This window comes from Triticum aestivum, chromosome 5B, assembly GCF_018294505.1.
Source record: "Triticum aestivum cultivar Chinese Spring chromosome 5B, IWGSC CS RefSeq v2.1, whole genome shotgun sequence".
Taxonomy (NCBI): Eukaryota; Viridiplantae; Streptophyta; class Magnoliopsida; order Poales; family Poaceae; genus Triticum; species Triticum aestivum.
This window is the reverse complement of record NC_057807.1, coordinates 428,968,595-428,980,280: the sequence shown is the minus strand read 5'-3', so window position 1 is coordinate 428,980,280 and position 11,686 is coordinate 428,968,595. Positions and strand designations below refer to the sequence as shown.

Here is an 11,686-nt window from a genome sequence, read left to right as displayed (position 1 = left end):
GCGCGCCTTGGGCCCGTGGGCTACTATCGGTGTTCTGGGAACGGGGGTCCCCAGACTTGCCTGCCTGCGGCCTGCGGCGTGGCTCAAGAGGCGGCCCAGCATGGCCCATTTCATCAGCACGAGCTCAAGACCCTCGTGAGGGGCCAAGCCTTGCGGGGCGGACGACATGAGGCTTCCTTAGGCACGGCCTTGTCAGGCTGGCTCGCGAGGAGGCGGAGAGATCAAGGCAGGGCACCTCACGAGGTGCCCATGACGCAAGCCATGACGACCAAGGGCGCCAGGCGGACGTCAGCCCGTGCAGTGTCCTTCTTTCCTCTTTGGTGCAAAGGGAGCAAGCGCAGGCGAGAGCATCAAGCAAAGGCATCCATTCGGTGCAACAAGACCAAGACCAGCGGAACGGCCAGATGGAGGTCATCGTGGAGCCCAGGCCGGTGTCACCACCAGAGCCTTTAGCAGGCGAGGACCAACTTTAGCCAGGATAAGTGTACTAGATGTTCCCCTTCAAAATGGCCAATTGTTGCCGCCCTTCCTGCTCAATATTTGGGAGGAGGCCCAGGGCCTTTGCCTATAAATAGGACTAGCAACCACAAGATAGGGACGAGAGGATCCTCACCAGGAAACCAATAGAGAGAGAGAGAGCGACTGAACTCCCCCTAGTAGTTCATCGCACCAGCCAAGAACAGACCCTCGCGAGGCTGTTCTTCCTTGTATTGTTCATCATCAGCCCAAGAGGCAATCTACCACACCACACACTGGAGTAGGGTATTACACCACGATGGTGGCCTGAACCAGTATAAACTCTGTGTCTCTTGCATTGTTCCTTTGATTGCTTAGATCCTAGCGAGGCGGCGAGGCGCAGGCAGTAGAAGGCTAGATCTCCGCGCGCACCCCAGAGTTCGAACCTAGAGGGTCTGCCGGAACCCGAAATCCGACAAGATCCATTGCCCGCCAACGGGTCCGTCTCTCCTGGCTTCGCGCCGGCGACACTGATATCGCCTTCCTCCGTCTTTGGGCCGCCCACCGCAGACAACGGAACCGCATCCATGAGCTCTGCGTGGGCGACGACGTCGTCACCGATCCCACGGCCATGGCCGAGGCCGCCTTCTCCCATTTCTCTGGCCTGCTTGGCACTACTGACCACCGCGACCATACCATCGCCCTCTATGAGATCGATGATCGGCACTTCGACCTCTCCGCGCTCGACCAACCCTTCTCCGCCGATGAGATCTGGTCCGCCGTTCGCCAGCTGCCCCGTGGCAAGGCGGCCGGACCTGATGGCTGCACCGTTGAATTCCTGATCGCCGCATGGGATATCATCCGTGATGACTTCGTCGAGGCCTTCGGCAAGCTCTATAACCTCAATGGCCGCGGATTCCACAAACTGAATGAAGCTCTTCTCACCCTCCTCCCCAAGCACCCGGAAGCTTCCTCGCTTTCCGAGTATAGACCGATCAGCATCATATACTTGTTCGCCAAGGTGCTCTCTCTCCGGCTCGCGCCGCGTCTCGGGGAGCTCATCTCCACCAACCAGAGTGCTTTCATTGCCGGTCGGAGCATCCACGTCCAGCAGACTGCCAGGCAACTGCACTCCCTCCGTCTGCTGCACGTTCTCCTCAAGCTGGACATCGCCCGCGCCTTCGACTCTGTCTCCTGGCCGTTTCTCCTCGAGGTGCTCCAGCACCTGGGCTTCGGTCCACGCTGGCGCAACTGGACCTCCATCCTCCTCTCCACGGCCAGCACCAAGGTGCTCCTCAACGGGCTCCCAGGGTCTCCGATCCGGCACTGCAAGGGGCTTCGCCAGGGCGACCCCGTGTCCCCCATGCTCTTTGTGATTGTCCTCGACGTCCTTAACTGCCTCTTCCAGTGCGCCACCTCCCTGGGGCTCCTCCGCCGTCTCACTGACCATCATATGGCCTCTAGCATCTCTCTCTACACGGACGACGTCGTGCTATTTTGCCACCCCGACGAACGCGACCTCTCCACGGTGTGCCGCATTCTTGAGCTGTTCGGCACCGCCTCCGGCCTCCACACCAACCTTGCCAAATGCACGGCCATCGCCATCCGGTGCCCTCCCGAGCTCCATGGGTCCATCTCCGACCACTTCCCGTGCGCAATCGGCGAGTTCCCCGCCAAATATCTTGGCCTCCCGCTTTCCATTCGGAAGATCACTGCCTCTTCCCTCCAACCCTTTGTCGAAAAGCTGGAGAAAAAACTCTCCCCATGGTGGGCGTCCTTGCTCTCCCGCGGCGAGCGTTTGGCCCTCCTCCATCACGTGTTCTGCGCGATGCCCACGCACATCCTGATCGCCTTGTCTCTGCACCCCTCCATCCTTCGCCAGGTGAATCGCCTCCTCCGTGCGTTTCTCTGGCAAGGGCGGAAGACCACCAATGGAGGCCACTGCCTCGTCAGCTGGGCTAAGGTTTGCTACCCCTTGGCTTGCGGCGGCCTCGGCATTCCCGATCTGCAGCATTCCGCCCACGCCCTACAAGCCCGATGGCTTTGGCTGCGCAAAACGGACCCCACCCGCCCCTGGCAGCATCTTCACATTCCTTGCAGCCCGGTCGTCAAGGCCATCTTTTGAGCTTCTACCTCCTGGATGATCGGTGATGGCACCACATGCCTTTTCTGGGAGGACCACTAGATCGACGGGCTCTCCATCGCAGAGCTAGCTCCGCTTCTCCACGCCCTCGTCCTCGCCGACTTCGCAGGGTCCACACCGTGGCCGCGGGCCTTGCCTCTCGTGCCTGGATCCACGACGTGCAGGGCCATCTCTCCCCCGAGGCGCTCGTTCAATACGTCCTTCTCTGGACGCGGCTCAATCAGGTCACGCTCTCCGCCTCACCAGACGCCCTCACCTGGCGCTGGACCCCGAGTGGTGTCTCTCCGCCAAATCGTGTTACAAAGCCATGTTCGTCGGCTCTACTATCGAGCCCTCCTGGCGCCTCACCTGGAAATCCTGGGCACCCCTGCGCATCAAGATCTTCATCTGGCTCGCCTTCCAGGGACGATGCTGGACCGCTGACCGGCTTGCTCGCCGTGGCCTCACCCACGCCCCTCTCTGCCTCCTCTGTGACCAGGAGCCCAAGACCATGGCGCACCTGCTCGTGGGTTGTGTCTTCTCCAGGCAAACCTGGCACGAAGTCCTTTCTTGGATCCGGGTCCCTAACATGCCTCTACCAGCCCCCAGGCTGTGTTTTCGTGACTGGTTTGCCCAGTCCGTCGAGGACACCCCCACCACCCTTCGTCGCGGCTTAGCCTCGCTCATCTTGCTCACAGCGTGGCGTATCTGGAAGGCGAGAAACGCTTGCGTCTTCAACGGAGCAACCCCATCTATTCCGCTCCTCGTGCACGACATCAAGGAAGACGCCCACAACTGGGCCGCCGCCGGAGCCAAGGGGCTCAGCAACATGCTCCCGCCTGCGTAGTTTCCTTTTAGGGGACGCGCAACCCCCCTCTTTGTGTTTGCGCCCTTGTAGCTCTCGCTCACGCCCTTGGCGTACGTGCTTGTGAGACCTACCCTGTAACTGCTGTTGTTCTTTTCTTCTATCAATGCAATGATACGCAAAGTTTTGCGTATTCGCGGAAAAAAAAAATTAATACCGCTCAATAAGTATTGCTTCATCCACAGAAAAAAAAATCTCAATTACCTTTGCAAAAACCATATCCCTATGCGGAACTCTGTAGTGAAGCTTTGTCTGCTGTCGTGCAAATTGTTAGTCTCATCAGCTTGCAGTCCTTCCCTTGAATATGCAAATTCTTTCCCAGACTGTAGATTTTCTTCAACCACATGCTTCAGAGTTCCCTAGCAAAAAATAATAATCTAGAATACATAAGCTTGCACAATAGAAGTATAAAACTATGATAAGCATTGTAGTGTATACTCACTTCGAGTAAATTAACACCACGGTAATTATTTCATGTTTTTCTAATGATATTATCATCCACGTAGTCCTATTACAATATACATAGCACGTCGGCAGTCCGACAATTAGTATTCAGGTCCTATATACCATCTAAGAAAATGCAAGCATGTTTTTTTCCTGGTGTTAGCATGTTCAATTGACTGTTCAGAGTATATATCTAGTGATGTTTGACTATACTTAGAAAATAATGCACTGTCCCAGGTTGAGATTAATCATGCTGTTACATTGGCAAATACAATGTGTACATTGGGATATTTTTTTGTAACAACAATAACAACAATGAAAGATGTTGCCGTGCAGCAATAGCAATAAATGAATCCGAATGATCTTCTAGGCATCCTCATATGAGTTGACGTTGTTCATAACCTAGCTTTACCTGATGATGCCCACCTCATGGGAGTCTAGGTATCTTCAATTTGTAAGCCTGCTTGAGGATGGGATTCGGCGCTCAGCGCTTTTTTGGCCATGTACAGGTTGCCTAATACTGTATGCCAATCGAGCAGAGCACCACACGGATGAAAATCCTATAGGAGCAAATTCTCAATCCAGATATGAGGGATTCCTCGTGATAACTACTATCAATAATGGAATGGTCTAAACATGATTAAGGTAGAAGAGACGACCAAACCTAAGGCTGTAGCCTGTAGCGCGCGTTTGGAGACTCCCCGCGCGCGCACATGCATGGAGAAGTCCTTGTGGAGGATAGACTTTGCTGACGGGAAGATCTGAAGATGGGCTTCACACTACCGGTCGCCAACGCCACCTTTGATACGTCACAGCCGGCCGCCGATGGAAGAGGGGATTCGAAGTGTCGCCTCCTCTGATTCGTGACCAACTAGAAGAGGGAGGGCGCCGAGTGGTCGCATGGGAGGACGGCGGCGGCTTGTTCTGGTGCGTCGTGGGAAGAGGTGGAGATTGTGCTTTCCTTTTTTTTCTGCTAACCGTCGTGGTATTTTTTCGGGCGACTTTTTTATCCGTGGGATTGTACGTGAGAGAGGTTGAACCATCGCTTGGTTCCCACTATAGGGGTAGGTCGAACCATCACGACATTCGATCCTCCTTTAATAGTACAGATCATTTGTTGGTCCATAATAAATACATGTGTGTTTCCCCGCAAAAGAAATGCATATGTATTAGCTAGTTTTCCATGATTTATCAGAGTGTTGCGGTATCGAGAGTACCGGGGTGCACGCAAGGATGCGCTAGCTCTCGCAGGGACCTACGTACGTACGTACGCGCACCTTATCGTGTTGATTGTTCTCCTAGAACAACGCGCACCATCCCTCTTGAAGAAAAACACATCGTATCGTATGGCACGCTGAGAACGCCGACGCTTTTGCATCTCGCGCCAGTATATAGCTAGCGCACGTACTCACACTGTGCACGCACCCTCGCCCTAGCTAGAGCCGGGCAGCTTCCCTCCCTCCCAAACCTCGATCGAGATCAGCCGGCCGGCCACCTCGGCCATGGAGGTGGAAGCAACAGCCCAGCGCCGCGCGCAGCAGCAACCATGCAAGAACGGCAGCGTCGAGCAGCTCCCCAGCGGCGCCGCTAAACCGCTCCGCCACAACCCCCTCCTCGTCATCAACTTCCTCCTCATGGTCGTCGGCTCGGCGTTCGGCCCGCTCCTCCTCCGCGCCTACTTCCTCCATGGCGGCACGCGAAAGTGGCTCTCCAGCCTGCTCCAGACCGCCGGCTGGCCGCTCCTGCTCGCGCCGCTCAGCGCCTCCTTTCTCTCCCGCCGCCGGAGCAACAAAAACGGCTGCTCGGCCACGCCGCTCTTCCTCATGTCGCCCCGCCTCCTGGTCGCGACCGTCGCCGTCGGCCTCATGACCGGCCTCGACGACCTCCTCTACGCCTACGGGCTGGCCTACCTCCCGGTGTCCACCTCCTCCATCCTCATCTCCACGCAGCTGGCCTTCACGGCCGGCTTCGCGCTGCTGCTCGTGCGCCAGCGCTTCACGGCCTTCTCCGTGAACGCCGTGGTGCTGCTCAGCGTCGGCGCCGCCATGCTGGGCATGAACGCCGGAGGTGACCGCCCCGCGGGGGTGACGCGGGCGCAGTACTACGCCGGGTTCGGCATGACGCTGGGCGCCGCGGCGCTCTACGGCCTCATGCTGCCCGTCATGGAGCTCAGCCAAGCGAGGCACGCGGCGAGGACCGGCGCGGCCGTCACGTACACCCTTGTCATGGAGATGCAGATCGTCATCGGGTTCACCGCTACGGCCTTCAGTGCCATCGGGATGTTTGTGAACAACGATTTCCACGTAAGTTTTTCAGCCCACAGCTCTTCTTCTGCTGCTGTTGTTAACTTGTTATACAGCCCCACATACACTTTCTTGTAGTGCTGCTGCAGTACAACTTGAACTGCCGGCTCGCAGCAGAACCGCGTGACTTGAACCGCGTGACTTACCCGTTGGCTCCCTGTGGCCACCACCCTTTCCGATCCCAGCCCATCTTGGCTTCCAGCTCCACCGACTGTCTCCCAGCTTCCAAAACTAGCGGCAAAAAAAATTCCCATGTAACAGTAACTAACTCTACTAACTTTAGTAAACAGTACTCCCTCCGATCTAAAATAAGTTATCGCCCATTTTCGAACTTGTTCACAACAACGTTACCGTTTCTGGTTGGTACAGCATAGCATGAACAGACCGAACTTAGTTCCTTTGTGTCATCATCCAAGTGATGCAACTGCAAGACTACTAGGTAAAAAGCACGGCCGAAAAACTGCACAGATATGGTAAACTATTTTGGCCCACTAAGAAATGTAGATCTTCGTTGATCGTAAGTTTAGCGCTTTCCCAAAGGAGCACGTTTCTTAAAGATAGGACACTACTCTACGTACCAATATTCGCATAGCGCCGACCCTCAAAAAAAAAAATTCGCATAGCGCCAATAAAATCGGTCACTGCAAGAAAGTGTCTAGAAACGACCGCAGAAACCATAAATGCCAGTGATCAAGATTTGAACCTTCCCTTGGCAAGTTGCGCGACGTGTACTAGACTATACGTACGTATAGCTATGCTCATCCGGCAAAATCCAATCATTGGACAACTAGTCCATACTTATTGGAGTACGTCTTTCTCGGATAGGAAAACGCTAGCCGTGTAGATGATGTCGTGATTGGGAGATACGAGAGCGCCTTTGCGTGTAGTAGCTTTGCATAGCATAGAGTGATGAGTTTTGGCGTCGAAAAGGATCGGACATATGCATGTATAGGGGAAAGCTACGCGTACAACCAAGGGGGCAAAGATAGTTTATTTGCTTTCTTGCAAAGAACTTGGATTTTGCCCGTTTATGGACATATGAGTGTCGAATTTTTGTATGGATGTAAGAGCATCTCTATCCGATCCCTTAAAAAGCTATTCAAGAGTAAAAGTTTGGTTTTACTCCTCTAAGGCAACTCTAGCCTATCCCCAACTTCTTTTTCGGTGCGGGCGACGCCGCAGAGGTGGTTTTCGACGGCGACAAGCCGGCGGCGGTGGCCGGCGGGGTGGTGGAAGGGTCTTGGCTACCCATTCCGGCGATTGGGCGGTCATCGGTGGCGACGGTGACGCGTGGAGCGGCGAGGACGCAGCCGCGCCGGCGGGAGAAAGAGGCGAGTCAAGTTTTACTCGGCCGCGCCGAGTATATTTAGGCGCTATGGGGGGATTGTGGCGGAGGAGTAATTTTTTTACTCCCTTATAGAATTTAGGAGTTCGGCTAGGTGGTGCATAGATGAGTAGAACCAAAATTTTACTCGCTATACACTTTTAGGGGATCCGCTAGAGTTGCTCTTACTCTTTTTTTTTTATCGGCTATGGTTGCTCTAACCTCACATACTTGGTAGTACTTCACAAGTCACAAGTAAGTGCAAGTTATTCTTTCCAATTTACCTTTCCGTTTTGCCAAGTCTCGGCTGACTGTTTTTTTCTTCTTCTTACGTTCCAATCGACACCGAGCACCATTGATTTGATTTTGTGGCCCGTACAAAGTTGTGCATTCTTCACGCTCTAGGAATAAACATTACGTATATTTTTATTCTGGATGTACGAGTATTACACACTGGACAGTTTTTAGACCAACAAAATTGTAAAAACGACTAAGACTTGAAATTTTAGTCGGTTGTGACTTTGATTTTTCTTTTTCTCAAAGGAGATAGAAGTTCAAGTATATCATGTACTTCATTACAAAAGGTTGATGATTTTCAATGAAGATACGTTATTTTAACGGGAGATTCATATGCAGGCCATCCCAAGAGAAGCCCGGGAGTTCGGGCTCGGTCAGATTGGCTACTACCTACTGCTAGCCGGTTCGGCCATTGTGTACCAGTTCTTCTTCCTCGGCACCATCGGCGCCATCTTCTATGGCTCGGCACTACTTGCCGGTGTCATCATGACCGTGCTCATCCCAGTGACTGAGGTGCTCGCCGTCCTGTTCTTTCATGAGCCATTCAACGGCACCAAAGGTGTCGCCCTCGCGCTCTCCCTTTGGGGCTTCGTCTCCTACTTATATGGGGAAGTCCGGGCCAAGGCACAACAGTCCGACAAACCCCTGAATACGGAGCATTTGGACCCTTAGACAATCACACATACATGTATTCAATATGATATTTCTAGATTGAACTATACTGTCCCTTTTTTCCCAAAAAACGGGAAGCTGGTAAAATATAATTGTATAGGCCTATATGTTTGCTCAATGTGATTTTTGAATGGATCACAAAGGTAGTAAATAATAGAACTATTAGTTCAGCACATAAAGTGGTTGCTCCGGTTCAAACATCCTTTATTAAAGGTGGATATATTATAGATGATGGGATCTTCATGACTCTTTGCATGAGATTAGTACGAAGGTGGATCTCGAAAAAAACTTATGATAAGATCAATTAGATTTCCTTTGTTTTTTTGTTAATGAAAGGTTTCCTAGTGCAGCATGTTAATTGGATTAGACCAATAGTGTAGGTAGGAAGTGTAGATGTCATGGTCAATGAACAGTTATGTCCATATTTTTAAACGCGGAGGGGGCGGGGGCTGGAGGTCTACAAGTGCATCTTCAACCCCTAGGTGGGTTTTAGTAATTATATATCTCAAGGGACTAATAATTTAACAAGTCTATTTGAGATTACGTCGCAAAAGATGCAACAAAAGAAATGGTTCGCCATCCCTACTTCAAAATGAACAAGTATTGACAAGACTTGGACTTAACTTTTACATTTTGATAATCCAAGATCACATTGAGTCCATAGAAGTCCCGATACTATCAAAAGGGGATTGATGTTGCTTGAGTTTCTTTCTCGGGTGTGCTTAAAGAGCAAACTCCAAGAATAAAAAAAAAAGTGTCCCATTTTTTCAGCTATCTCTCTGATTTTACACTACTCAGAGCGTCTGATCCACTTTTGTAGGGAAACGTAGCATGCAATTTTAAAAAAAATCCTACGCTCACGCAAGATCTATCTAGGAGATGCATAGCAACGAGAGGGGGAGAGTGAATCCATGTACCCTTGTAGACCGAAAGCGGAAGCGGTTGCCAACACGGTTGATGTAGTCGAACTTCTTCTCGTTCCGACCAATCAAGTACCGAACGTATGGCACGTCCGAGTTTTGCACACGTTCACCTCGATGACGTCCCTCGAACTCTTGATCTAGCAGAGTGTCAAGGAAGTAGAAGAGTGTCGTCTGCACGACGGCGTGGTGACGGTGATGGTGAAGTTATCCGCGCAGGGCTTAGCCTAAGAACTACGTGAATATGACCGGAGGCATAAATTATGGAGGGGGACGCCGCACACGGCTAACAATCGTTGGTGTGTGTTCTAGGCGCCCCCTCCCCACGTATATTTAGCTGGGAGAGGGAGAGAGGGAGCCTAGGGCGCGCCCAAGTAGGAGGAATCCTACTTGGGCCCCTAGTCCAATTCGGCCTGCCCCTTCCTTCTTTTTGCCGGAGAGAAAAGGGAATGGGGAAGGAGAGAAGGAAGGGGGGCCGAACCCCTTCTCCTCCTTATCCAATTCGGCCACATGCCTAAGGGGGGCGCGCCACCCCTTGTGGGATGGTTTGCTCCCCTCTTATGGCCCATATGGCCCATATCTTCCCCCCGGGTGGGGGTTCTGGTAACCCCCCCCCCCCATACTCCGATATGTACCTAATATACCCCGGAACACTTCCGGTGTCCGTATACCATCGTTCTATATATCAATCTTTACCTCTCGACCATTTCGAGACTCCTCGTCGTGTTCGTGATCTCATCTGGGACTCCGAACAACATTCGGTCACCAAATCACATAACTCATATAATACAAAATCGTCATCAAATGTTAAGCGTGCGAACCCTACGGGTTTGAGAACTATGTAGACATGACCGAGACACCTCTCTGGTCAATAACCAATAGCAAAACATGGATGCTCATATTGGCTCCCACATATTCTACGAAGATCTATATCGGTCGAACCGTTATGCCAACATACGTTATTCCCTTTGTCATCGGTATGTTACTTGCCCGAGATTCGATCGTCGGTATCTTCATACCTAGTTCGATCTCGTTACCGGCAAGTCTCCTCACTCATTCTGTAATGCATCATCCTGCAACTAACTCATTAGTCACTTTGCTTGCAAGGCTTATTATGTTGTGCATTACCGAGAGGGCCCAGAGATAGCTCTCCGGTACTCGGAGTGACAAATCCTAATCTCGATCTATGTCAACCCTACAAACACCTTCGGAGATACCTGTAGAGCATCTCTATAATCACCCAATTACGTTGTGATGTTTGATAGCACACAAGGTATTCCTCCGGTATCCGGGAGTTGCATAATCTCATAGTCGGAGGAATATGTAATTGACATGAAGAAAGCAGTAGCAATAAAACTGAACGATCATAATGCTAAGCTAACGAATGGGTCTTGTCCATCACATCATTCTCCGAATGATGTGATCTCGTTCATCAAATGACAACACATGTCTATGGTTAGAAAACTTAACCATCTTGGATTAACGAGCTAGTCAAGTAGAGGCATACTAGGGACACGGTGTTTTGTCTATGTATCCACACATGTATCAAGTTTCCGGTTAATACAATTCTAGCATGAATAATAAACATTTATCATGAATAAGGAAATATAAAATAACAACTTTATTATTGCCTCTAGGGCATATTTCCTTTAGTCTCCCACTTGCACTAGAGTCAATAATCTAGATTACATTGTAATGATTCTAACACCCATGGATTCCTGGTGTTGATCACGTTTTGCTCATGGAAGAGGCTTAGTCAACGGGTCTGCCACATTCAGATCCGTATGTATTTTGCAAATCTTTATGTCTCCCTCCTTGACCAGGTCACGGATGGTGTTGAAGCGTCGCTTGATGTGTTTGGTCTTTTTGTGAAATCTAGATTCCTTCGCTAAGGCAATTGCTCCAGTATTGTCACAAAAGATTTTCATTGGACCCGATGCACTAGGTATTACACCTAGATCGGATATGAACTCCTTCATCCAGACTTCTTCATTTGCTGCTTCCGAAGCATCTATGTACTCCGCTTCACACGTAGATCCCGCAATGACGCTCTGCTTGGAACTGCACCAACTGACAGCTCCACCATTCAATAAAAATACGTATCCGGTTTGTGACTTAGAGTCATCTAGATCAGTGTCAAAGCTAGCACCGACGTAACCATTTACGATGAGCTCTTTGTCACCTCCATAAACGAGAAACATATCCCTAGTCTTTTTCAGGTACTTCACGATGTTCTTGGCCATTGTCCAGTGATCCACTCCTGGATTACTTTGGTACCTCCCT

At 51.2% G+C, this 11,686-nt stretch overlaps 1 protein-coding gene across 1 annotated transcript; it reads left to right on the top strand.

Moving 5' to 3' along the window:
* Positions 1–5,230: 5,230 nt before the first annotated feature.
* LOC123116307 (purine permease 3-like) lies at positions 5,231–8,662 on the top strand. The gene is made up of 2 exons (XM_044537284.1): positions 5,231–6,190; positions 8,151–8,662. Exons 1-2 carry the CDS (start codon positions 5,390–5,392, stop codon positions 8,481–8,483), a joined length of 1,134 nt encoding a protein of 377 aa, XP_044393219.1. The 5' UTR covers positions 5,231–5,389; the 3' UTR covers positions 8,484–8,662.
* Positions 8,663–11,686: the final 3,024 nt, after the last annotated feature.